The sequence below is a fragment of the Neopsephotus bourkii genome, unplaced genomic scaffold, assembly GCF_033783945.1.
Source record: "Neopsephotus bourkii isolate Nb327-2 ecotype Australia unplaced genomic scaffold, CSIRO-AGI_Nbou_v1 NB_659, whole genome shotgun sequence".
Classification (NCBI taxonomy): domain Eukaryota; kingdom Metazoa; phylum Chordata; class Aves; order Psittaciformes; family Psittacidae; genus Neopsephotus; species Neopsephotus bourkii.
The window spans coordinates 5,192,595-5,219,775 of NW_026901158.1; the positions used below are offsets into that span (position 1 = coordinate 5,192,595).

At 55.5% G+C, this 27,181-nt stretch overlaps 1 protein-coding gene across 2 annotated transcripts; it reads right to left on the minus strand.

Annotated features, from left to right (window-relative positions):
- Positions 1–1,135: 1,135 nt before the first annotated feature.
- ASS1 (argininosuccinate synthase 1) lies at positions 1,136–26,574 on the minus strand. Of its 2 annotated transcripts, XM_061352748.1 has the most exons (16): positions 26,522–26,574; positions 24,695–24,830; positions 24,032–24,143; positions 23,513–23,581; positions 23,065–23,253; positions 20,845–20,901; positions 20,301–20,375; positions 18,079–18,149; positions 17,680–17,710; positions 13,886–13,976; positions 12,034–12,118; positions 10,960–11,024; positions 6,880–7,011; positions 3,444–3,600; positions 1,989–2,054; positions 1,136–1,475 (listed from the first exon to the last, which is right to left on the minus strand). In XM_061352748.1, the coding sequence occupies exons 2-16, from the start codon at positions 24,703–24,705 to the stop codon at positions 1,421–1,423; spliced, it is 1,266 nt and encodes a 421-aa protein (XP_061208732.1). In that variant the 5' UTR covers positions 24,706–24,830; positions 26,522–26,574; the 3' UTR covers positions 1,136–1,420. The 2 variants fall into 2 exon arrangements, with proteins under 2 accessions (XP_061208732.1, XP_061208733.1); XM_061352749.1 differs by lacking the exon at positions 24,695–24,830.
- Between the last annotated feature and the right edge of the window lie 607 nt (positions 26,575–27,181).

The following is a 27,181-nucleotide window of genomic DNA, read 5'->3' on the forward strand; positions in this document are numbered from 1 at the left end:
GCGCCACCAGCCCAGAAACCCATTTCTCTCCCCTCACCTGCCAGCCCTGTGCTGCTGCCTCCTCCCAAGATGGTCGCTGCCAGTAATAGCAGGGAAAGTCACATCCAAGCTGGGAAAATAACATGTTATTTTCCCAGCTGTGATGTCAGAGCTTGTCACGCTCACAGGCTCAGTAGCAGGGCAGGCAGGGCATGCCTCAGTGTCCCCAAATGGCCACGGGGCATGGATGTCCCCTGCAGGCTCCAAAACCATTCCCCTTTCCGATGGCAACGATGCTTTTGCTCCCTAAATGTGTTGGAAAATGGGATGGGGGTGACTGGTTCCCTGTGGCTGTGTCCTGGGCACTGCAGGGTGCATCACTCCGAGTCCCACAGAGCATCTCTGCTCTCAGCCTGAGGATACCCACCATGGGGACATCCCAGTGCGGGTCCTTGCCCATCCTCGTCAAAGCAGAAGCTCATCCTAGGTGTTTGCATGGGTCAGAAAGTGTTTTCTTTCCTTCTTTCTTTCCTTCTTTCTTTCCTTCTTTCTTTCCTTCTTTCTTTCCTTCTTTCTTTCCTTCTTTCTTTCCTTCTTTCTCTCTCCTTTCCTTTCCTTTCCTTTCCTTTCCTTTCCTTTCCTTTCCTTTCCTTTCCTTTCCTTTCCTTTCCTTTCCTTTCCTTTCCTTTCCTTTCCTTTCCTTTCCTTTCCTTTCCTTTCCTTTCCTTTCCTTTCCTTTCCTTTCCTTTCCTTTCCTTTCCCCCTGCTTCCACTGTAGTTTAGCAGCACGTGTCCCTCACTGAGCCATCCCTGCATCCTGGCTGAGCCATAGGGATGGAGGGACCCACAACCCACCTAGGCACAATGGATGGGAGAGGAACCCACCTCCCAGCCTGTCCTTCAACACCATCCAAAGATATTCCTCCTTGTCCTTCCCGTTTCAACAAGCCCCAGCTCTGCTCTTCAAACACACCAAAATGAAGACAAAAGAGAAGGGATCAAATCCTCTTAACCCATCCCCACCTCCCCACTCACCCTTCAGGCCCAGCACCATACCAGGGCGATGTTCCTTGCTCCCCACCTTCCCAAGGTACCACCAACCCCCCCCACGTCCTTCAGAGCCACTTAATCCATTCCGAATTCCACAAAGCCTGGCTCGGGGAAGCGCTGGGCCAGAAGAGCAAACAAACAAGGCAGGAATAAAGCCTGGCTCTCAATGAACGGACTCCGTGCGTGTGGCTGGGGTTTTATTCCTTTCCCCTCCACTTCTCCTCCAGCCAACCACCTTTATTTAATGATTGCATTTCACTGCTTGCCCCATAACAAAGCCATCACCTCCGGGAGGACAAGTTACAATCACAAATTACCACCACAATTAGCCCTAGTCCTGAAGAGAAATCAGCAAAAGGGGGAGCGGGGAAGGCTCCCGCGCAATTGATGGCTATTCATCCTGCTGTACGGTGACCTTGCTCTGGAGACGATGATATTCCTTCAGCCTGGAAAACAGGGTTTAGAGAGGGGAAAAAAACCCACCCTAAATGAATTAATTGTCAATTAACAGTAATAACACACATTTCCTTTCAGTTAATTGGAGCAGAATGAGGGGCGTGAAGAACAGGCGTTCGTTAAGGCCTGTACAGTTTAATTCTTTTTGTTCCCTTTTCCACGAGATAATGTAATTAATTTATCTTAGAGGAGTGTGTGTGTGTGTGGGGGGGGCACATGGAGGATAGGGAGAACAAAGCAGTTAACAGGCAATGGAAAAATTAAGAGCCCATTATGTAAATGCGGCGTGTTTTACAGCCCTGGTGTTGGGGGGGGGATGATCTGTATAGTGGGGTCTGAGGAGTAAGTCAAATAACATGATGCTGTGCTGGGGAAAGCTGTAATTAGGCAGGGCTGGTTGGTGAGGGCTCAGAGGGAGGTCTTGGTACACCCCCAAAGCAGAGGGAAAGAGCCCCATGGGTGCTGGGTCCCCTTGGTGAGGGTCCCATTTCAACCCCACAGACCTCAGAGAGTTGATGTTGATGAAGCCGGTGGCATCGGCAGGCTCGTAGTCCCCTTGCACGTTCATGCTGCAGAGAGAAAGGCACCAGCAATGGGTTGGGAGGTCCTGGGGGGCTTGGGTTGTGGTTTGGGTAGGGAGAGGATATGGGTGACCCTCTGGTCCAGTGCCTGCTGCTGCCCCTCCTCAGTTGCTGGGGGCTTGGGATAGGGTCCCCATTATCCCCTGGAGAAGGGGCGCGTGGCCTTGGGAACAGCAGAGACACAAGGTCACTCCTAGAGACACAGCCCCAAATTTCCCTCTATGGTCCCTTGTGTGCATCATCACCATTCCCCTCCTTGCATCAAGTAGGGATGCTCGCCCTGTCCCAGAGCTGTGCCCTGTCCCATGCCATATGGGAACACTGCCCATGTCAGTGTTCAAGGCAGGACAGTGGTGCTTTGGACCCCTTGGCACTGATAGGGTTTATGGCCACAGTGGCTGGTGCCTCACCCACAGCATCCCAACTCCGATGCTTTCCTACATCCCCAAAACACACGGCTCATTTCCCAGAAGCCACAAACCCTAAAGGAGGAAGTGGGGGGAGATAAAGAAGAAGAAGAAGAAGAAAAAAACCAGAAAGAGTTTACAACGATTTTACCTCCCCTGACGGGCTACAGAAAAACCTCTGTGCTTTTATTTTTGCTCATTCGAGTGGTTCTGACCTGCTCTATAATTACGTTACTTTCTACCTACTGTGCAGAGGCATTTCCACACAGCTCTGCCTCTCACAGCTTTCTCTCGGGTTCCTGTGACGCCGTCACTCAAAAGCTTTCAAACCAGCGATGTAGAAATCAAAAAGAAAAGGAAAATGGTTGGAGACGCAGGGAGAATAAGTGCCCCTGCTTTTCTCTCCCTCTCTCTTTTTCCTCCATCCCACCCCCCTCCATCCTCCTTTTTTTTTCTTCCCTCTTTTTTCTTTTTTTTCCTGATTTTTTTATATACTTTATTCATTTAATCTCTCCAAGTGAGAGTGCGAAGCATAATGAAGGGTTGGGACGGATTATTAGGAGCTGTTGATTTCGAGGGGGAGGGAAAGGGGGAAAAAAAGGCAGAGAAGAGAAAGAGAGAAGATAATTTGACATTTACTCCGACTGATCTAAACTCATTCGGGTGTATTTATGGCTTATAAAGTGTTTAGAGAGATTGAAAGGGGTTGAGGGAGGGCTTGGGGGGGAGCGACTGCAAGAGAGAAAGAGAAAACAACACGAAGAAAAGGGAAAAACTAGAGGGGAAAAGAATAATATTGACTTGAAAACATGGCTCGTGCTTTGGCTGGGAGGATGGCGTCACTGGGGATGGGGTAAGATGGGATGGGATGGAGCGGGATGCAACGGGACGGAGTACGACGTGATGTGATGGAGTGAGCTGGGATGGGATGCTCGCTGCCACCCACCCCGGTCCCCCAAACCCCGCTCACCTCACCAGCTCCTCGTTGTACAGCGAGCGCGGGGACTCCCTGCCCAGGATGTAGACCTGCCCCTTGAGCACTGAGAGGCGCACGGTGCCCTCCACGGCCTCCTGCGAGCGCCCGATGCACTCCCGCAGGAACTCGCACTCAGGGCTGTGCCAGAAGCCTGCGGGCAAGAGGAAGGGTGATGGGGACAGTGGGCAGGATGGGGGGCCCCGGGGTGACCAAGCAGGGATGTGGTTGCAGGACTGGGAGAGGAGGTGGTGGGACCCCCAGGTTCAGCTCTGAGGGATGGAGACCTCACATCTGTCCCTTCCCTTTGGTGGCCTGTGGGTTGCCACTTGGAAAAGGAGGCTGGAACTGGCAGGTAAAGAAGAGTCAGTGAGGAGGCCATTCTGCTTTCAGCTTTGTTAAGTATGAAACTGCCACTCAACAAACACCATCTCAGGGGGGTCAGGTAGAGACAGACAGAGGGACACAGATTTGGGGGGGGATCAACTCTCAGTCTCCAGGAAGGGGTTGAGGTGTTGTCCTCTGGGATGGGCAGGGATCAGCGCCAAGTGGCCAACCTCAACCATAAGCTCTGCTCATGGGGAAGTTTGTCTTGTTCTCCCTATGCTCCCAGAGCAAGAGGCTGGTGGGACACAGGGAACTGGTGCTGGCACCCACAGAAAGCTGCGTCCAACCCACAGTCATGGCAAGTGCCCCCATGGTACAGTACCCCCAAGAACCCCCCAGAGCTCAGACAACAAGTGCCCAGGCTGGGTGTTGGGGTGATGTGTTCACACCGCAGCCCCCCATAACAGCCTATGGGAGCAGCCCCTCACATTGCCATCCACCGAGGCCACCTTGGGTGCACAGAGGGGCTGCAGCCCTGCCGGCTATCCCTCTGCCCCCTCCTGTCCCTAAGCGGGGTAATTAACCAGGGAGACCTGGAATAAAGCCTGGGAGATGGAAAGGGAGATAGAGGTGGAGAGAGAAAGAGCCCATTCACCACGCTCCGGTCAGCCCCAGGTTTTATCTCCCCCATCGCCCCCCGCTCCCGCACACCGGTGCCCTCTCACCTTTCCCTTCCCAGCTGCGCTCCCACCGAAGCCATTAAAGCAACAAACAGTTCCTTTTGTGTTTGCCCTCATTGGCCCCTGAGCGGGGCCGTATCCTGCAGCCTCATCCCTGGGATCCGCGCAGCCCTGACCCAAAGCACGGCATCAGAGCCCTGCAGCCCCTCACCGCTGAAACCACATCCCTGACCCAAACCCCACCATGGCACATCCGAGGGGTGCGGGGACCCCATCCCGTCAATAGCACTGCCATGCAGGCAGGGAGCCCGCATCCAGGCAAATACACCCCTATTTAGGTAACCACCCCCCCAGGTACAACTGTTCAGCCATCAGGATTGATGCAGGGCTGTTGCATCCCTGTAAAAAGCAACCCAAGACACATTGAAGTAATAACCAGGTACTTAAATCCTGACTCTGACAGCTCCAGGTGTGAGGAAGCATCCCCCCCCCTCTCCTCCCCCCCCACTGCACACACATTCCCCATTGGAAGCGGATCCCCCTTAATGACCTCCCTGCCTTATAACCTCCATCCTCCCCTAATCACAGTGCGGGTGGAGGGACAATGGCATTTCCACACCTGGCTGTACCTGCGGGAGGGGAACTGGCTTCAAAGCCACCCCTCCACAATGGGATCAATGGGATGGGGGGGAAGATAAACACTAATTCTCCTAAAATCAGGACTAGTTGCAATAATGAGGTGTTAAAGGAAGGTGAGCTTGAAAGCCTGGCCTCCGGCATGGGGACCCACGGGTGCTGTTTGCACCCCTTTGAGGGTGTTCCTCGGACTTGGGCTCAGCTGCTAAGGGACCACGCTGAAAATCCATGGGGATTCAGCATCTGGAAACAGCAGCCTTCGCCTGGCAGAGGTGGGGAGGGAGAAGCCAAATCGTGATTCCCCGTGTGGCTCTTTAATGTGGTGGCTTCACAAGTGAGTGGTGAGAAATAAACCAATGGGGTTATGCTCAAACTAAGAAATAGAATAGTCAAAATGAAGGCAGTGCAGGACTAAGTCTAATAAAACCAGCCAGAGGCAGCAACAGCATCAGAGAGCGAATCAGAGGCTGTGATTCAAGGGGAAGGTAACCAAGATGCCTGCAGCACCAGAAGCTCTTGCCCTGCCAAGGCCCTAAGTATGGTCTAAGCAGCAAAGAGGCTTGAGCACTGAAGAGGGAGATACAGGAGGGAGCATCCTTGAAGGGGAAGGTGCTGAGGACAAGCACAGGCATCAGAAATTAAAGGGGCGAAGGCAGCCTGACCCAGTCCCACTGGGTCTGCTGCTCCTGAAGCCCAAGCTCCCAGAGTCAGGTTGTTTTTGTGGGATCTTCCCATAGAAGATCACAAGGGAATCATGCCAGCCACCGTGCTTAGAGGGAAATGCCTAGAAAGAGATGGGAGGGGGAATTGGGAGGCTGAGAGATTAGGACATAGGAAAGATTGAAGTGTTTGGCTGAGAGACAGGAAAATCTGAGGGCAGGGGAGAATGCAAGGACATCAGCCCTGCACTAGACAGGGCACAGGACATGGGGGCACTCCACTTGGAGCCATGCAGCAGGCACTGGCTGTGAGCAGCAGGGTTTTGAACCCACCTACGGCTCTTTGGGCTAAACCTGCATCCTTCAACTTAGCACCAGCAGCCGGGTCAGGGCTGATCCATGGAGCAGACCCTGGGGCAGTGCTGATGTCCATTCCCGGGGGTGCCATTCCTGGTACCCCAAAGCTGGCAACACCCGCCCCAGCAGCGCAGGGCAGGGACTGAGCTGAGACCCCTCAAACTCATCACACGTGAACAGACCCACACTGCAGGAAGGAAGGGCAAGGGGCCTGTCTCTGTCCCTAACTGCTGGTGACAACCAGTGTCCCCTACCCCCTATGGCCCCCGGCCCATCCCAGGCAGTGCTGTCCTTGCCCAGCCTGGCCATGCTGGGAGCCCCTCCTGTATCCCTGCAAAGCCACAACCCGCAGTGCCGCTGTGTGGGCTGCATGTCACATAGCACAGCCAGGACCCTGCCATCCCATAGACCCTGGACCACGGTGGCTGGAGGGACACAAAGGAGCAGAGAATTAGAGCCTGTGAGATGTGAATGTGTTGGACGGGGCTGCGAGAGATGCCTGGAGCATCCTGCATCTGCAAACCCTCCTGGAAGGCAACATCACCTCCTGGAGGCAGGCATAGAGCTTTTTTGGCATGAAAACAGGCAGAGTACGGGGTCAAGCTCAGCCCTTGGCCTGAACAAACCCATTTTCAGCCTTAAAATCCACACCTGACTTTCACAGCACATGTACACCAGCAGGACCTGCGGCCGGCAGTAGCAACAAGGGAGGAAGAGGAGGAAGGTGGGGAGGATGCTGCGGTGGCAGGGATGGACTGCAGGACCATACATTACCATTGTAAACCAGCTCGGAGAATTTCAAGGCGAGCCCCTGCTTGATTTTCCGTACTTCCCGGTCCATGGTGAAGGCCTCGATATCTAAATGCGCGTGGTATAGGATCGTTCCCGCTGGGGTCTCATAGATACCTAGCCATTTTGCCAGGCAGGGGGAAAAAAGGAGAAAAAGAGAGAGAAACGAATGAGGCCAAAACTGTCAGCCAATGACAAAAAATAATGACTTGGCTGACAGAAGGAGCCGTGGTCGAGCGCATTCAGTCCCGGCTCGCTGTAAAATGCATCTGTCATTATATTCACGCTGGGGCCGAGACAGTCCACTCCGCACCTTGCGGAGAAAATGTCTAGATTCCCCTCTTTGAAGAGGCACTCTGAGGAGGGTAAATGACAGCCTTTGGGAACAGATCCCCCCGCCGGTCCCTGCCCAGCGCTGCGCCGATGAAAACCTGTAATTAAAGGAACGATGCGGGGCACAGGCACGGGGAGCGAGGGCCTGAAATACCCTCCTCTCCCCTCGGTCACTGGGAAGCAATGAGGCTACCTGGGGGGCTGGGAGGGCAACCTCATTTGGGGATGGCAGGCCTCCCCCCCACTCCTTCCCATTGCACAAGTCCTGGGGATGGAGGGATGCTTATTATTTTGGTGATGGGGGCTGACGCTGCGGGTGAGCTGCTCCCTTTGTTGCAGCTGCTCGGGGATTATTTGCTGTATAACGTGTTTACTTGGTGCTTAAATATCATAGAATCATAGAGTCAACCAGGTTGGAAAAGACCTTTAAGATCATCAAGTGCAACCATGAAGATGAGGGTGGCCATAGAGTGGCTTCAGGTTGGATGTGGGTGGAAAGATGTAGTGGGGGGAATGCTGAGATAGTCTGGTGGGGATGTTACCACCAGCACATCCCCTGCTTGTCCCCTCCCAATGCCGGGCATCTGTGCAATGGCACAGCCATGGGAATGGTGAAGGGAACCTGCACAGCTGGGTTTTGCTGGCACATAAAGAAACCCTATAGGAAACCATACCTGCCAAAGGGGATGTCCCCGCAAACAGCAGAGAGAGGGGGTAAGAGGAGCCCATGGGCACTCAAAACTGCACCGGGTTCTGCCCACTCTGCTCTGGAGAGCAGCACAGGCTCAAGTGAGTCCTGTCCCGGGGTAGCCACAGCCCCGTGGACACGGCAGGAGCCCTGTCTACTGTGGCAGCCCAAGCCCCTTCATCAGAACTCATCCCTACCAGTGTCCATGATCTCAGCATCCTACAGGCACAGGACAGGCTCCGACTGTCCCAAAGAAGAGCTACCCCCTCCTCTCAGGTCATCCCAGCAGTGCTGCAGACTGGTTCCCAAAGGCATCCACCCATCCCCACAGTGCTACAGGAGGAGACAGCCAGGTTAACACCAAACCCAGCCATCCCCATGGACTTGGTGAGCACAGAAGGCTGCTGTTTGCCCCCTCCAGCCCCTGACCATGAAGCCCAGATGCCACTAACACAGTTCATATTCCCTCACCTTCCCCTTAGGAGGTGTTAAACCCAGTTTGGACTGAATGAAGACACGGGTTTATGCCTTGACCCCTACCTCCTGCCGTTTGCCTGCGCCCCTGCCTGTCCCATTTGACCTGATGCTAAAGGACCACAGAGCAGAGCGTGACAGCCAGGGCAGAGGGGAGAGGAGCTGACATCCAGCCACCGAGGCGACAAGAGACACCTTCAAAGTGACACTCGCAGCGTCTCCAAGTGTCTATTTTCATCTCCCCGTGTTTACAGGGAAAAGACAGAGGTGTCAGCACCGCAGCCTGGCGATGCTTCAATCACCCCGTAATTACTACTGGGGAAGGGGGGGGACTTGCAGGGGGGCAGCCAAGGAGACAGCTGCTGCTGCTTAAAATCTGTAACCTCTGCTGTCAGTTCCCCTCCATCCGAGCCGTTCTGCTGTGCTGAGTGCGGGCTGGCATCCCTGGGACAGGACGGGATGCGGAGGCTTCCCGAGGGGAAGGGGACGGCGATGCTGCCCATGGGAAGATGCTGCTGGTGCAAGACTGGGGCCAAGCGTGGCCTGCTATGGGTTCATCACAGGGAAAGGGTTTAACACCTTCCTCCTCCATCGGTGCATTGAGGGGAGGGAAAGGGAAAAGGAAAGGGGAGAGAGAAGGGGAGGAAAAGCCGCAGCTGAAGGCAGCGCTCGGCTCTTTTGGAAGCAGCCGTCCCCTCCTTCCCGCTTCCTCCCCACTGATTTCATTTACTTCACTTAATTAGCCCCCCTTCGGAGTTAAAAAGATAATTTGATAATGAGGATGTGAAAGGCGGGGGAGGCAGCACCAGGCTCCTGCCTGCAGCCAAGAGCCCCCGGCTGAGCCATTCCCCCCCAGCCGGCTGCAGTGCCGCTCGCCAGCACCCCGTAATTAGCCACCGTCCTCCCAGTAAAACAAATATGGCAAAACCGAGTTAATAGGGCTGCAAAGGGTGGTGGGGGCACGCTCGGCTCGCCCCTCGCCCATTAGGCTGTAATGAAGTTCAATTAGGAGCTTAGTAAAAATCAATGCAAATGAGTTTTGCTCTTCTCCCACTCGCCGGGTCTGGGAGGTGAGGGAGAGGAGGCACCTTTGCTGCCACCTCTATGGCCATGGAGGAGGTCATGGTCATGGAGGAGTCTTGCTGTGCTGCCCGTGCCTCAGTGTCCCCTGCAGATTGGGTTCCCTGGAGAGAAGGGGCTCCTTGTGCTGCCCCACGTAACCTGCACAACTCAAGTCCATAGGGCCTCCACATGCTGCTGGGATTTAAGGGATCATGTCCCACCTGCAACCCCAGGTCCTGTCTCCTCTGTTCGGCCTAACACTACTGGAGTCCAAAATGCTCCTGGCATTGAGGTGGTGGAGCCACCCTGAGCTGTTCTGCATCCCAAAACCAGGTGGGTACCAGCAGCATCCTCCTGCTCCATCCTGCTCCTGGCCCATCTCTCAGAGCAGTTTTCTGGGAGGTTTCTCTTAATCCCAAAGAACAAAATGGGGGCAGGATGCTGCTCACAGCAAGGGGGAAAACCCACTGTCAAGGCCTGGTTCTGGTACATGAAGCACTCAACCTTGTTATCCCCACAGCAAGCCCGGTCCTCCTGCATCTGCCGGCACACACAGAGCACCGATTGCTTGGCAATGTCACACAGGAGACAGACATGACAGATAAATGGGGTTTAGAGAAATTATTGGATGCTGAAGGGTCACTAGAGCTTGTCAGTGCCTCTTAGAAAAATAAACCAGATTTTGACAAATTACTCAGCATCCTGCATGCAAATGCACAGGCTGATGCGTGCGGGGTTGGGGTTTGGTTTTCCTTCCTTCCTTTGGCTTTAATTCGGTTATTCAAACACACATCAAGTGATTTGGGGTTTTAGTTCTCGCCTCTCGGAGCTGATGCTCTCTGGTGCCCTGCAGTGGGGAGGGAGACCACAGGCTGAGCCTTACCAAAGTAGGTGCTGCTGCTCTGCACAGAGGGCAAGTGTAAAGAGAGGGAGCATTTCATTAGGTATTAATGGGATTTAAAACAAAAGAGCAGGGGTGAGGAGATGGGAAATGATGCTGAGCAACCTTGATACTTAGTTCTGCACGGGGCAGCTCGCTGCCTGCAGAGATCACCAATGAAGCTGATCCTAATGGATGATCAATACTAAGAGTCACAGCCTCAAAAGCATGGATAAATCAAAGAATTGGCTTTAAAATCCCTCAATGGCTTGCACTGGCCGCCTGTGCTTTGTACCTGTATTGCAGAGCCTTGCACCCTCCAGGACCTCCTATGAGCATCTTCGCACTGGAGACAGGTCTCACCCAAGACCTGGGTCTCTGGTGGTCCCCAGGCTGGTGCAAGCAGTGGCACTGGCAGCGAGCGGGTAGCTGCCTTCATTAGAGAGCAATGGGAAGTCCCTATCAAAGGGGCATCTGAAGCTGATGGGGATGAAGCAGTTGAGTGCTGCTGGTGTGACCTGAGCCACAGCACCACAGCGATGCTGTGCATCCACCACATCCCACCAGGGTTTTCCCTTTTGTGCTGTTTTGAGGGCAGGGATGGCACTGTCCATGGGTCACTGCTCACCTCTGGACTTCATCCCAACAAAGCGGTTCTCCACGATGTCGATGCGCCCAACGCCATGCTTGCCCCTACCAAGGAGAAGGGAGTTTGCAGCATCCACAGCAGGACACAAGCCGAGGGTCAGAAGGGTGGACAATAGGGGATAAACCCTAAATGACAGCATGGCCAGCCACCAGGAGCACTGGTGCCCATCAGTAATGACCCCCCCACAGGGCAGGTGACAAGGAGATGGATTTTCTCTCCTTTTCCCCTGCTCCTGGCTGTGCCACCATCCTTGTTTGCCACTTGGGCCACTGGAAAACAGACCAGGCAAGGAGACAGGATGCTCCACAGCTGTGTTCCCAATGGCCAAAGTCATTTTAAAACCACTTCATTAACACTTAAGAAGTGAATGAGAAAAGTTCATTCCTATTCAGTGCTGGGGGGATAAAGGCAGAGGCACAAAGGAGGATGGCATTTAGCATGGGATGGGAGGAGCGGGTGCCCTCGTGGGTGCTGCTGTATTCTTCTGCCAGCTATCAGGAACTGGGCATGGGGTGGCACAGGGCAGAAAAGTCACAAGGTGATAGACTCAGCCAAGTGTGTGCCCATGCCCCCAAAACCCCAGCTCTACACCTAAAAGGGACACGGAGTCCCCATGGGCATGCAGGGTGAGGTGATGCCCCCAGGATGCAGGAGCTGGAGTCCGGACTGAAAGGTATCCTGCAGGTAGGGATGCCAAAGGATGCCAAGGCCCCCCCTCACCCAGCCATGCAGCTGGGGCACACAGTAGATGCAGGGGATGTTAATAAGACTTTTTACCTCTCCTCATGCACAGAGAGCAAAGCCCTAAATACCCCCTTGTGCTCCTAGCCTCGGTGCCCAGCCCCACTTGTTGCCATGACTGGTACAAGTGGGACACAACTAGAACCCAACTGGGGCCATCCCATCCCCTCACTGCTGACCACGACCCATTGTGCTCACTGGGATGTGCCTGCTCCCAGCATCCCGCTTCCACCCCACACTGGGTACCACAGGGATGCTGCCATCCAGGACTGGGGGGGGGGGGCAGGATGCAGGGGACACCGTGGCACTCACGCGATGTCATTCAGGTACACGAAGAGCTCCAGTGCTGTGCAGTGAGTGGCTCCATCCCCAGCATTGGTGACCTTCACAGGGACACCTGCAGAGGACAGGCAGGATCAGCCGGTGTCAGGATCCCCCCTCTGGAACATCACCCCGCAGGCGTTAAATAGATGTGACAGATATGAACTCTAAATAACTTCTTAAAAAGGCATATCCAAGCTGGTGCAGGGTGGGGGGGGGGGCCACCTCGGGAGAGAAATGAAATAAATAAATAAATAAAAAAGGCCATAAAAATGTCCCATCCCCGTCCCCCCCCCTTTTCCCCCTCTTTTCTCCTTCTCTCCTTTTTAGGGCCTGTGAAATTGCAACCAGGCCCTTAACTAATTGAATTTCACGCTCCGCAATTGTCTTACAGCGCAGCACCTTCTGTCCCACCAGCCCCTACCCGCGTTGGGGACGGGGGGAGTGTGACAAATGGGTGTCCCGTCCCCCCCCCTCCCTCCTCCTTCCCCTACCAGCATGGGGGGTGTCTATAGGGGGACCCCTGCGCTCGCACACGCACGCACACGCACCCCGCGGCGGGGTGCTCCCCGCCATGAATTCATTATCGCACCTTTTCTTTTCCCTTTTTCCCCCTTTTTTTCCCCTTAATTTTTGTATTTGAAGGGCACTGGGCAGGAGTTGGGGGGGGGGGGGTTGATTCTGAATAGAAAAGAGGCATTTTTCTTTAGCGGTGTGAAATGAGCAATAAATGTATTAGGAAGCTGACAAGGGGGCTGCGGGGCCCACAAAGAAAAGCGGTGCGGAGTTGGAGGCTAATCCCCCCTCCATCTGCCCTCCTCATTACCATTTAACGCACTATCAGTTGCCAATCAGCCTCAATGCCTCCCTTTCTAGTCTTTATTACCCCCGCTACAGCCCTGTCTAGTGATGGGGGCTGTCAGCTCCCCCCCCATTGCACCAAAGCACCCCCTCCCTCCCTTTAAACCCCCTATTTTGCAGGGGTTTATAAACTCAGTTGTAAATTACTATTAAATGTAACTCGCGGCTATAATGAACCTTAAGCTGCTTCTCGGCGCGGGCCCCCCCACTCTGCGCCCTCCCCTCGCCCCGGCTCTTTCTATTCGCATCCTCCGGCGGGGAATTGGCCCGGGTGCGCTCGGCAGAGAGCCGACGGGGCTGGCGAAAGCTGCTTAGCCTTTAAAATAGTTAATAATTAGATTAAAACTTCAAATAAATTAACTAGGGGCTGAATGGGCCGCTGGGGGGTTGGGGGGGGGGGGTGCTCGGTGCAGGGGGATCATTATCATGGAGCAGGGATGCTGGTGGAGGGGAGGGGGTGATTCTTTGAGCAGGGGTTATCCCCAGCTTGGGCTGGGCTCGCTGCTGCTGCGGCTGCTGCTGCCGAGGATGGATGCTAGCATGGGGACTGCGCGGCTGCCCCATGTCCCATCCCTTGGGTGATGGCTCCAGGGCTGGGCCTTGCTGCTCATCCCTGGGGATGGAATGGGGTCTCCTTGTCTTCATGCAACACCGATGGCACCACTGGATGTGTCCTGCTGTGACACTGGCCAAGGCCACCTTTATGCCGCAGAGCAAGAGAGGGACCCTGTGCCCACTGCACCTTGATGGCTGGGGAAGGGTCTTGGACCCCCTTCTGCTCTCTTGGGGGGGGGGGGGTCACATCAAGCCCCTTGAGATGTCCCCAAGACCCTCTGCACAAGTCAAAGTCCCCCAACGCCCTGCATGCACCATCCCAAGCCCTGATGCCACAAGCTGGGGCTTGCCCTGGCTGCCTCTGGTCCTCATTGGGGTTTGCCTTTGGGGGACAGAAGCACAAAGGGGGCTGTGAGGACACACTTACCCCGTTCAAACTTGATCTCCAGCACATCCGGGGTGTCGGGAGAAGTGGCCGGATCACGGGTCTTTGTGTAGAGCCCAGGGGGAGCCTGATTCTGTGGGAAGGGAAGAGAAGGAAAGAGTCAATGGCATTGGCATGGCCAACACTATCAGCAACCCCATCCCCAGTGTATAACCTCTATCCCTGATGTGCATCTCCCATCCCTAGTGTACAAGTCCCTGTCCCCTGTGTATATCCTCCATCCCTGATGTGCATCCCTCATCCTTCGTGTATGTTCCCCACCTCTGGTGTACAACCTCCATCCCTGATGTGCATCTCCCATCCCTAGTGTACATTCCCCATCCCTGGAGTATATAATCCTCCATCCCTGATGTGCATCCCTCATCCTTAGTGTACATTCCCCACCTCTGGTGTACAACCTCCATCCCTGATGCGCATCTCCCATCCCTAGTGTACAGTCCCCATCCCCGGTGCGCATCCCCTATCCCAAAGCACGGGGCCAGCACCGCACAGCCCCGGTGCTTACCCAGGCCCTGGGAACAAAGGGGTTGGAGGAATCAGCCAATTTTTCCCCTCAACTTGATCTCATCTCTCCCTGGGCCGCCCCCTCAGCTGGAGGTGGGATGGCTGCGGAGAAGCAAGTCAGGCAGGGAAAAGCGGGATGCGCCCGCACGTCCCCGCGTTGGGGACCGGCTTATTCCGTGCTGACCGAAGAAAGTAATGAGGAGGCCTGACCCCAGCAGGTGCTCCAGGCACACCGGCTCTTTCATGGTGTCCCCGGGGTTAATACACACGGGGGAAAATAGAGGAACGAAGCAAAAACCCATTTCAGAGCACATCAACCTTTATGTATATTGGGGTTTATTTTCGCCCCCCTTTTAGATTTATGGGAAAGTGGCATCTTATCTCTGTCGGAGCCAGGCCACCGGAGGCTCGGGTGCTGAATTGCTGCAATTGAAGCGCATGCCAGAAGAGAGGGGGGGAAATGTAATTAAAAGAAAAAGCTTTCCATCCCAGAGAGCAAATGCTTTGCAATTTCATCTGACCCCAAAACATCTTGGGACCGGCGCTTGCAAAGCCCTGTCTCTAAAGGGATTTCAACCCACCCCCCTCCATGCAGCTACAACTATGGGAGGTGGAGGGGAAACTGAGGCACAGAGCATCCAATGCTGTGGGATGGGAGGAAACAGTGAAACACAGAGCAAGGCAGTGCTTGGCCAACATTGGAACGTTCAAAGGAGCCTCCACTGACCTAAAAGCCCCTGGGTAAGCACCACAGGTGGAGGTTCTCCAAATCAAGCTGCTCCTGTAACTGGTTTAGTGATGGTAACCTCGTATTTCCCCTCAAAATGTGGCTGATTGGAGCCGGGGCTCTGAGCATCCCTGGGCAGCAGGGCCCTGCCTGCACTTGGGGCTGCCCTGGTTTCTCCTCTGCTTTATAAAGCACAACTCTTCTCCTGCTCGCTTTTCCTCCCTTCTCTCCCCCTTTCCAATAGAAGGACAAAGTAGAAAGCCAGTTAGAACAGAAAAGCAGCAGTGATTGCTGTAAAACAATTTTAAGCTTTTTAAAGGGAAAATAAATTCCCCTGTGGAAGTTGTTTTGATCCGATATTTTTGAGGATGGGCAATAAGCGTTTCAGTGAAAACTTCTTTTTGTCCCTCACAAAGCAAAGCCCCATCCCTGCACACCCCCTTACCTCACTGCATACCCCAGGACACACATCCCAGCAGCAACCGCTGCCAAGCCCCAGGAATAGAGACACAAATCCCCAGCAAACCCAGGCTGAGATGCCCATTTTACCTCATTTTTGCCCCTTTCCCCCTTGTTTTAACCACAAAGCACCTCCCTAGTGCCCCCTGCGCACAGATTACACGCGCTGAGGATTTCAATTTTACATCGGCTGGCCTTTCCTAGCCCTGATCACACTGATTAACCAGACAAACCTGCACGAGATGATGGAAAACTTGGAGTTCAAAAGGAAAGCTGCACGGAGGGGAACACTGGAAAGTATTAAAAACTCTTTACTAAACATTGGAAGTCAAAGTCAGGCAGTTTCCAATTTTCCGAGCCAACTACGAAAGCCCCTATTAAATAAAATAACTAAATAGAAATAAAAGTGACATTTGGCTTGCATTCCATCATTACTGGTGCGAGGCTGTCCTCTTTTTATTCTCCCTCCTAAAAGCACAGTTCAAATGACAAATAGTTTGTTGCAGTGTATCAATGCCTTCTATTTATCCCTCCCCGCAGGGGGGCTAGTCCTGCAATGTCATCTTTAAAGAGGAAAGAAGGGGGGGGAAAGAGGGGGGAAAAAGGGAAGAGTGTGTGGAAAGAGAGAAAGGGAGGGGGGAAGAAAGAAGCAAGAAAAACGGGGCAAGAAGAGAAGAAATTGGAAGCAAATGGTCCATGAAGTAAACCATGATGCAGAGCTATCGATGCCGCAAATGGTTTATTCATCCGGCTGATATTGTTGTGCCCGGGCCTGAATGAACTCTTTCAGAGTGCCATATGAAGTTAAAGCAAGTAAATTTCTATCTTTCTCCGCATTAGCTGCCTCATTGCCCTTCAATCGGGCCTCACAGAGGCAGAAAATAGCTCAACCATCTGCTTTCAAATCCCTGCGTTTGGCAGGTCCCGGGGGTTTGGGGAGGGGAACCCACCGTGCCTGGCACCCCGGATCCTGCCACGGTGCCTAGCACTGCTTCCCGGGATGGGGAAGGGGATGGTGGTGATGCCATGCTCCTGGAAGCCACCTCCGGTGCTGGTGGAGGGAGAGGTACCCGAGTGGAGGATGCTCAAGGGGGTCAGCGCACTGGTTTGCCCTGTTTCCGAAGCTGGCTTTGGGAAGGAAGCAGGGTTGGCAAAGCCTTGGGGTTGGGGGTCTCCCCCAAGAGGTGCTGGATGTAGAGGGATCAGGATGGGCGCACAAGGGTGCAGGGTCAGACCTCCACTAGCTCCAGCTACAGGCATGAAAACCCACCCCTGTGCCAACTGGAAGAGCCCCCCCTGAGGACCCAGCTTTGCAAAGCCTGACCCCCAGACACCCCTCCAGAGGGCACTGAAGAGGGAGCAGGACCCCTTTTCCACCTTCCTCTTCCTCACATCCCCGCCGGAGGCACGCGCCTGTGGTGCGCAGGCTGCGGGCACTGAGCTCCATCCAGCTCCTGTCTCTCTCCCCCTCCTCTCCCTGATTGTCTCATTAGCACTGATGGATAGTTTCAGGAGCATCGTGACCCGCTGGAGCATGAACCGTGCAGGCAGGGGCCAGCAGGCAGCCGGACCACAAGCACTGCTGAAGGCAGTGCTGGACCCGCACATAGAATCAGGTACGGAAAACACCTTTAAGATCATCCAGGAGTGATGTGCCATGCTCACAGACATCCATTGCCACCAGGCTCCTAGCCCTATTGCTAGGCAATGCTGCCCGGGATCTGGTGGTCCCAAGGGTCCAAAGCATCACTCTATGCAAGAGGATGTTTTATCCCGCATCCCTTTTGGTACTGGGGATGGGAAAGCACGGAGGGACCTACAAGCACAAGCAGGGGACCTGAGCTGCAGGGGCCAACCCAGACCTCTCCCACCAGCGCCTCATCTGTCTAATTGCTCCTTTATTGCTGCTCCATGACATTGTCCCCTCCAGTGTCACCCTGAAACGGTCCCTTCCCCTTTTCACGCCGGCGGCAATTAACGTGCCGGGAGAGGCAGCAGGGCCTCGGCACCATGCACGGCACCGTGAAATTCCCAATTAGGCTGCAAGCCCACAAGACACCCGGGCCCTGTGGCTGTGATCCATTACCTTGGGGTTCTCCAGGATCCCGGCTTCGTAGCTGCAACAGGCAGGGAAGGAGAAAGAAATCACTGCAGCACCTGCGACCCCAAAACCCAGCAGGACAATCCCTCCCCAATCCCAACCACCCCATGGGGATGGATGTAAATACATGTAATGGGCCTCCAGGGGCTTTGAGCAGCAGCCCTGCAAGGAGTACCAGGCTTGGGAGCTGGATGCTGCCATGGGGGACATGGTCAACAGGGCAGAAAGGAAGGTTGGAGGTTTTGGGGTCACTCTTACCCAGCATGTGATAGGGCAGCTCTGTGGGTACAAGGAGCTGTCCTGGCCATGCAGCACAAGGGGAAATGGGGCCACAGGATCTGGGTGCTCACCCCATAGGAGCTCCCCACCCGCTTGGCCTCTCACCTGATGTGCATGAGGTTTTCATCCATGCTCCAGGGTGTCTGGGGCGTCACGGGCACGGGGATCCCGTGTTTCTGCAGAGAGAAGAGGAACAGAGAAGGAAGTGAGACAGTCCCCAGGGAAAACCAGCACCAGCTCCTGCTGAGGTCAGCCCAAAAGCACAACTCTGTGCTGTGCTCCATCAGCAAGGTGGGCATCCCTATCCCTGACCCTGGGCAACATCAGCTCTCACCATGAGGGCTGCCTTGGTGATCAGGGACATGGTGTGACTGGGAGGAGAAGCACCCCAGGAACGCCAACGATGGAGATGCCAGCAGGGATGCTGTGTGCTTTTCCCAGCTCCAGTAGGATGCATTCCCTCAGTTGGGCTCCTCAGCAAGAGGAGGTGACGTGGGCACAGAAGTCCCCACAAACACCGGATGCTTTGCAGCCTACACAGGACTGATGCTGAGGGCAGGGGCAGCACGCTCATCCACACAGCCTCACACAGACACACAGTGATGCAGACACACAGCATCATTCCCAGGAGCCCACGGTGCCCACGGACACAGGGCCCCAGTTGGCTGCCTCCCGGCACAGTGCCGAGCCCAGCTCCCTAACAAGGTCACAGCGCGCTCCATTATCCACTGACATGTCAATGGGGGAAATTGCCTGTGAAGAGGAGGTGAATACACCGGGGAATTAACGGGAGAGGGGATGGTGGCGAGCAACAACCGGAGCCAGCGGGAACATTGCCCACCCTGCCACAGCGAGCCAGGGATGGAGGATGCAGCAATGGGCTCCTGCTGTGCCCTAGGGGTCTGTACAGCGTGTGCATCCCCAGGCAGTGCAGTGTCACCACGGCAGGGATGTCAGCCAAGGGAATAGAGGAGCAGGAGCTGAGGAGACTCCTTGTTTGCCAGGGAGAGCGGAGGAAATGCTTGTGGTTGTTAAATTGTGGTCATCGACCCAATCGCCTGAGATAGGAGCAAGGTTCTGAGGTGCCTCCTAAGGCTGCGGAGGGACTGACAGCTCTGCTCCATCCCACTGGGCTCTTGCCTGCTGTGATGGCTCATCCTGGAGGTGTTTTGGCTTTGGCTGGTTGTGGGGATGAACTGGGAGCAGGAGCAAGGCTGCATCCAACCCCTGGGCAGCAAATCTAGAGCAGGAGCTGGGCCACAATGGCACGGATCCTTGCTTTCCCCAGCATCGGCAGAGCCCCAGGTGTCATCATGTTATAACTCACTGAGCACTGAGGCAAGCACATCAAGTCCTGAAAGGACCCGGCCACTCACCACCCTCTCCTGAGCATGAAAGAGAAGGGAAACCCCTGTTGTTTTTAACACTTCACATAACCAGAGACCAAAAGGTACTACAGACCCTCCACCTTTCTCTTTGAGCGGGGCCCCAACCCATTTCATTTCCCTTTCCCCCCATAACTTCCAAACAAAGCCCGAAGAAAACCCCCCAAACAAACCCCCCCCACCCCAAAACACATGTTCCATTTTCCATATAATAAAACCACGGCGCTCTTAATAACTCCCCTATTTGACAATTTGTTTGGCAACATATGGAAAGCTCTCGTAAACTCGCCCCTTCATAATACAACAGCAGATGGCAAACACAATCCTCGACACGCCGCTCTCAGCGGCCCTAATGGGCTCGGAGGGCTCCTCGCCCCGCACTGCATCCCTTTGGCTCCACACCTCGCCTTCACAGGGCTCACCCTTGCAGCCTTGACGGCAGCTATTTAAGACCTGAAGTAATTTTCTGGTGTATGCACAGAGCTGCCTTTTCCCTTTTGATTGATTGAGCCCGGTTGTCAAGCATTGCCATGAAGTCGCGAAGGAAGAAAGGTACCCTGGTGGGCACGTAAAAACCTGATGCAAAACTTCTAATATGTTTTATTGCAACTTGTACTTCAAAAAGGAAGGGACAACAAAGGTGAATGGATTTGCTTTGTCTGTTATGCGAGTCAGGGAGCTGGGACCCGTTTCCTTGGAAAGCAGGTTACATGAATAGCCAGGTAATTATGGAGCTTTTAGAAAGTAAAGAGAAAAGGAAGGGAGGGGGGATAAATCCCAACCAGAAGCTCCAGTGTGCTGCTGCGGGGATGCTGTGCAGGGCTTGCAAGCCATGGTGAGCATTCCCAAGCATCCCACAGCTGCGCCTAGCATCCCGCATCCATCCCAAGCATCCCACAGCCACACCGAGCGTCCCGCATCCATCCCAACACCGGTTCCTACCTCTGCATAGTACATCAGCTCGCGGCGCCCAGGGAAGCGCTGGTAAAACTCAGGCATCCTCCATGGTGCGATGACCTGGTAGTGGGAAGCAGGAGCATGAGATGAGGAGCCCCAGCCCCCCTTGTCAGCCACTTGGTCCCCTATTCCTTCCCCCAGGCTCCCACATAGGAAAGGGCTCCCTGGGGGAGCAAGGTCCCATGGGCTGTTGGTCCCACAGCTGAAATCTAATCTCAATGTTCAGGGATGGAGTAACCCAAACCCCTGACCCTAACAAGGCACTGGATGCAAGGGGGAACAGGCAGTATCGATTATCTGGCAGCTGCCTTGGTACTGTTTCCTTCGTGGCCTCATGGTGTTTGGGGTGAAAACAGGTCAATTAAGGATCATTACAGCCCCCTCAAATGCCAAAACGTGGCTCTGTGCAGCTGGCAGACTGTTAAAGTGAAGCACAGACTCTTGCATCCGTGTTAAAATTCCCCACTGGCTGGGGAAGGGGATAAAAGCTCAGGGATGGGGCCCCAGGGGGCAATAGTGGGGGGCTTACCTTGATCTTAGGACATAGAGCATAGCAGGTGAGCTCGAACCGAACCTGGTCATTGCCCTGAAACATCAATGGGAGATGCTGAGGGTGCATGGGAGGTGAGTGCCCACACTGGTTAAACTGATGGGGGATGAAGCATCACCCCTGGACCACCTCACTCAGAGCCATAGAGGATCCTCAGGAGAGGAGCATGACCTGGCAGGGCTGCAGGTTTGGATTTGGGGAAAAAAAGCTGAAAATATGGTTGGAAAGGAGCATTAAAGATACAAATGATGAAATAGCAGCTCCATGGCTTCATCCATGGAGCTTGGAGGTTAAGGAGCTGCTGGGTGCTGGCAGAGCACATGTGTGGCGGTGCACACGTGTGTGACAACACCTACGTGCAGCCTCTGACACGCTGAAGTCTTCTATGCAACACTGGAGACCTCTGGCATGGTGGGCAAGGACCCACCATTTCCCCACTCCTGCACAAGGCCACCACCAAATTCCCCTCAGCAGAGAATGCCACTAGGATGGGATGGGATTGCTGGCAATTTCCATTGGAAAACCAGGGATGAGAACCCATCTATATCCTCCATTCCCACAGCAGGAAGGGATGAAGGATGCCACGACCTGCTCTAGCTCTGTGCAGCAGAGTCACTCCTGGTCCCTCTCTATGGCTGGTTTGAACCCCAAATCACCTTTCCTGGTACTCCTGATGGCTGGGTGTGCAAAACCCTGATGCAGCTCCTTCACCCAAGAGTGGAATTCTTCCCTGGGCTGACACTCCTAAAGCCTGAACGAGCAGAAACCCAGTTTGGGCTATTTCACCCCTGCAAGCATCAGAGGACACACGGAAGGAAAGGGCAAGCTGGGGAGGAAGACCATGGTGTGCTGGAGGATACAGCAGCTCATAATCAAATAGCTCTGAACCTCCCTTTATCTTAATTGGCCCATGCTGATGAGGTCCCCCTAATGAGGGCAGGTAGCCAGGAAGGGGTGAGGAACAAGCCTGAGAGTTTATTGCTTCCAAGGGAACAGCGCTCACCAAAGCCTGTTTTCCACCAGCTCCAAGGGTGTAAGGACCCCCCTCCACACCTCCTCTTGGCCCCATTCGGGAGGATACATTTACAACCGGGCTGGGAAATCCCTGAGGACTATTACACACAAGCAAGTACATCCACCACAGCACTCATTTCCCTTACAGGCCCAAAACAAGCCCATCTGCTCGGGCAGTGGGGACACCGCAGATGGTCACATTTAAGGCTCCAGGGCCAGGATTGAGTTACCCACAGTCAGTCCTGCCTCTGCCTGTGGCTTAATTGCTTGGGGAGTGAGCAGAGCCTGGAGAGCACCCGAGGGTGCCCCTGTGAGTGGGGACATACGTGCTGGTGGTACCCAGGAGCAAAGAGGACATCATCGCATTGGGAGAGTATTCCCATTGAGCGAGGGCTTTCAAGAGGGGGCTGCTGGAGATGGGTGACATGGATGGGGAAGGGATATGTGGAAGCCACTGCAGCAGGAATGAGTTATTTCAGCCCTGGAGCCCCACAGTTACTTCTCTGCCCCATGTCCCAGGTGCCAGCATGCCCCTTGGCTATCTCCTGGCTGCACCTAACATCTCTCTTCTAGCAGGGCCCTCCCTATAGCCAGAGACACTCAAACCAGCCCCCCCAAACAAAGGTACAAAACAAGCAAGGTCTACACTTTGAGTCCCTTCAGGATGGGGAGCCTGGCAGGTCCTATGTGCACCCACAGCGCCCAAGGGCCCTGCACAGTCTTCTAGTGACAGTGCCACCCTGTTCATAGTGTCCCAGCACAGGGCAGGGGCTGGAGGTGCTGCGGGGGCCCACATAGAGGATTCCTCCATCAAGAGCATCCTTTCCACGGTCTCTGGCTGCCTCTAGTGGCAACGTAGCCTCCCTGCGGCCGGCGGGGACAGCGGGGGATGGAGACCGGGATGGGAGCCAGGGATGGGGATCGGGATGAGGATCGGGATCCACACATCCTGCCCTGGGTGCCGGCTCGGCTCCTGTCCGTAGCAGCTTTCAGACAGCAGCTACCAAACCCAGGGTTTGGCCATGACCCAAAAACCTTCCCGATGGGGAAATGGAACCGAAATTGGGCAGAGAATTCCCAGAACCAAGAAGGAAGTGTTGAAAGGCGGTTGGGCTTTACACAAAGCACTGTGCACCCCTCCTGGCACAGCTTGGACAATGGGCTGACCCCCTCAGCCTCCCTTACCTTGCCAGTGGCCCCATGGGCAACGTACTGGGCTCCCTCTCGCTGGGCCACCTCCACCAGCCCTCGGGCGATGCAGGGCCGAGCCAGCGCCGTGCCCAGCAGGTACCGGTCCTCATAGAGAGCGTTGGCCTGCACGGCGGGCCAGATGAACTGCTCCACGAACTCCTTGCTGACGTCCTCGATGTAAACCTGCGGGGATGGAGGGAGCCTTGCGATGGGAGGGTGGCAGCAGGGAGATCCCACTCCTCCAGTGCGGCCAAGGGTCCCTTCACCTCCCCTTTCCTCCACTGCTTTGGAGCAAAACCCCTGGGAAAGGGATTCCTGGCACTGCCCACACTCCCTGCAGTGGCCCCAGCAGTGGGATGCGAGACCCCAAGGCTCAGTCCCACAGCAGTGAGCAGAGGATGCTCAGAGCCCCCAGGCACTCAGAGGGAGGGGGCACTGTTACCTTTTGAGCCCCCAGGGCCAGAGCTTTCTTGCGTGCTGCCTCAAAATCTTCCTTCTGCCCAATGTTGGCCTGGAATGGAGGGAAAAACCCAAAGCTGAGTTTGAAAGGAGAGCACAAAACACAGCGTGAGCCCAGGCTGGAACAGGGCATCAGGCAAGGCACAGCAGAGCCCATGCTGGCCGGGTTTGAGGCCACTCAGGATGGGTTCTCCCCAGGATGACAAACCATGGGGCCCTGCCACCCTCTGCCAAACCCCTTGGCTGTGCCCAGTGCACTGCCCTCATTAGCAGAAGGTTATTTGCTAGCAGGACAGGATGTACTGCACAGGGCTGGCAGCTCAGCAGAGCAGCACCCAGGCTGCACTGGGGTTAACCAGGGAGAGCAGGCTCACCACTATGGATGTGCCCACACCAGGACCCCTGTCACCCATCCAGGTCCCCAGACCCATAGCCCAGCATCCCCTCCCTCCCTAGCCCCTGGGGACAGGGTCCATGTGGCCGTGCTCAGCACAGAACTCACCAGGTAGGCAATGACACCATAGCCCTGCTCCTTCAGCCACACCAGGATGCACGAGGTGTCGAGGCCCCCGCTGTAGGCAAGCACCACCGTGCCCTTGGTCTGAGCCATGGCGCTAGCAAAGCAAAGGGGTTCATGAATGGGTTGCCCAGGGAGGTTGTGAATGCTCCATCCCTGGTGGTGTTCAAGACCAGGTTGGACAGAGCCTTGGGTGATACGGTTTAGTGTGAGGTGTCCCTGCCCATGGCAGGGGTTGGAACTGGATGATCTTAAGGTCCTTTTGAACCCGAACTATTCTATGGTGGCACCAGCCCCTGCTCTTGCTCAGCAAAGGGATGCTGCAGCCATCAGCTAAGAAAACACTTCCCAGTGCCCTGGACTGGCCATGGGCCATCACAGTCCAGCCAGGTGCTGAGGGCTCTCACAGAGTGGGATATTCTGGGCATCACAAACATTATCTAGGGGATGAATAACCAGGAAGCAAGAAGCACAACCCACAGCAAACAACACCACCAGTGGCTTTACTGGGTAGAAGAGCACATGGTGGGGGTGGGACAGGCTCTCTGATGCAAACAAGCAAGGGAAGGGCCAGGGGCAGGAGGAATGCACGCTGGGCAGTGTGATGGAGCACACCAGCACAGTGGGAGAGGTCCCCTTCGCTCTTACCTTTGCTCCATGCAGCTCTCTCAGCACAGCCTGCCCTGTGCTCTGCAAGTACCCTGCAACACCGGGGGCCAGGACTCAGCCGTGGGGGAGATGCAGCCCAATGCCTTGTTCAGGCACGACCCAGCACATCAGAGCCCTGTGCCAGAGGCACTGCCACAGCAGATGGGTGCAGCACCCACCAGCACTGCCCAGCCCCCAGTCTAATTAGTGCTTATTGGGCATTTGTTTTAATTACTGCCCCGAGGTTTCGGCAAGCCTGAAACACCTGCATGGGGGTTTGGTGCCTCCCTCCCTTCAGCCAGGGATATCAAGGACTTCATCCAACAGCAAGAGGTGAAGGATGAGGCAGCCCAGAGCCCTTGGGGAGTGATGGGGGTCCTGCTGTGGGAAGGGGCTCGGGGCTGTCCCTGCAGTCCTCTGAATCCCAGGGCCCCTTGAGGAGACGATGCCAGGTGACCCTTGGACCACAGAGCCAGCCAAACCCCATCCCATTCCTGCTGCCAAGTCAGCACAATCCTGTTTTGCCAGTGGGGAAGGCGCTGTGCCGAGCTCCCCAGCCTGGCCCACCCAGCACCTTTCCCAGCACGATGAGGTTATACCAGGGTGTATGCCAGCACGGTGTGGGGCCAGCATCCCACAGGGCACGGCTTGGAGCAGGCGCAGGATCTGGCGTGCTCCTACCAGTTTCTTGCTGAAAAGCAAAGGGATGGGGCAGCCCCATAAGCACAGCTCAGCTCCCTGAGCCTGCCCGTGCCCGTTGTGCTGCCTGCACAGCACCCAGCTTGTGCAACCCGTGTTTCCCTACCAGCCAATGCACTGAAGGGAGGCTCAGCCACCTTCCTCTCTGGGGCATTTACAGGAAGGCAAACACAGTTCCCAGAAGGGCCCTGCACCAGCTGGGCAAATTCCCTTCTTTACCCCCAGAACCCATCCCCATCCTGACTCAGCACCTCCGAGACCGGGCACGCTCACTTCACAAGTGGCAGGGCATCAGGTTAAGGAAACACATCCAAGTGTTGCCTGCTCAGACACGTCCTGCTGCCCACACGATGCCCAGGGGCAGTTTATCCTGGGGACACATCCTGCATCCCAAGAATGATGTGCGGCCACCAGTATTTCCAGCTCCGGTAATGAGGCTTGTACCAAACCTGCCTGCCCAGGAAGGGAGAGCCCCAGATTTTTGGTGGTAGGGGATAATAAATCAGAGCAAACAAAGCTCAATGGAGGTGAATGTGGCCGGGACTTTCTCAGCCCTGATTATTATTCTGTAGCCATTTCCGTGTGGGTTAGGGCAGGGTTTGGCCGGAGCGGCTGCCCTGCTCTGCAGAAACACCACGTTTCTGCTTTGAAACCAAGGGAAAAGTAAGAAATCAAAGGGGAGAGGAATAAAAAGCCTGAAACTTTGGTAAGAAGAGGAACCACCTTCACCAGCCAGGCTGGAAGAGGATGGGGCAGGCAGCAGCAGGGGTCCCTGCAGCAGAGGTATGTGGGGCTGCGCTCACTGGTGCTGGGTTTCACCTCAGCTTCACTTCTCCATCTTATAGGGGGTCCCCCCCCCGCATCCCCAAAGTGGTGACAACATCAGCCGAGGTCCCAGCTCCCCTCCCTGGGGATGGAGATGGGACTCAGTTGGAAACCTCAAGGGGCTTAACTGCACCTCCCAGCGCGGGGAAGGGGCTGGGACCCCCCTGCCCTGCTCCTGTAGGGGCCAGCAAGCCCCCCACCAGCACCCAGGGGTGCAGAGACCCGTGGCTGGGTGGGGAGGGGACAGGTCCCGCATGGCAAAGGGCCCCCTTTCCCCTTGCCCCGTGCCGTGCCTGCACTCACCCGCTCCGGGGCCCGGCTGCCCTGGTCGCTCCGGTCCGGTGCTTGGAGCATCCTCCTCCTCCTCCTCCTCCCTTATAGCCGGGCGCGGGCAGGCGGAGCCGCCGCGGGACTGTCCCCTCCGTGGGCACCGTCCCCAGTACAAAGGGGGCGCCGGTCCCACCCCGAGCAGGGGAGGATGTGCCCGGCTGTAATCCATCTGCTCTTGGTGCTGCCACCAACGTCCTCCCCTTCCTGACCTCCACAGAGCACCCCCTGCTCTAGGGAGCCCCACAGAGCTGCCTGCTCCAAGGGGAGAGAAAATGGGGGGGCAGAGGGGATGGGGCAGGCGGCTGTGCATAGGGCAAACCCCCCTTTCCCCATTGCATGTACCCAGGGGACCCCAGACCAGCAGCAGAGCAGTCCTAAGGGACAAGAAGCCCCTAACCCAAAGGACACAGCCTTTATAGGGGATGTCAGCACACCTGTGAGCTCCAGTGCCAGGATGTGCCCCTCACCTGGTACCCCACCCATCATTACACCTAATGGCTCTAAGCTGGGGAGCTGTGGGCTCAGGTCTTTGGGGCCAGCACTGTAAAGGAGGACTGAGCAGCTTTTGGGGACCAGCCTCAATCTGCACCATGTGCAGAGGGGCCACGTTCTGCTCATGCTGGCCAAAGGACC

Bases quoted from the DNA above. Each gene is read 5' to 3' on its own strand.
- ASS1 (XM_061352748.1), bottom strand. The intron at 13,977-17,679 runs GTAATGGATCAC...CCCTTCCCACAG, and splicing joins GGATCCTGGAGAACCCCAAG to AATCAGGCTCCCCCTGGGCT. The intron at 12,119-13,885 runs GTAAGTGTGTCC...TGTCCTCTGCAG, and splicing joins GGAGATCAAGTTTGAACGGG to GTGTCCCTGTGAAGGTCACC.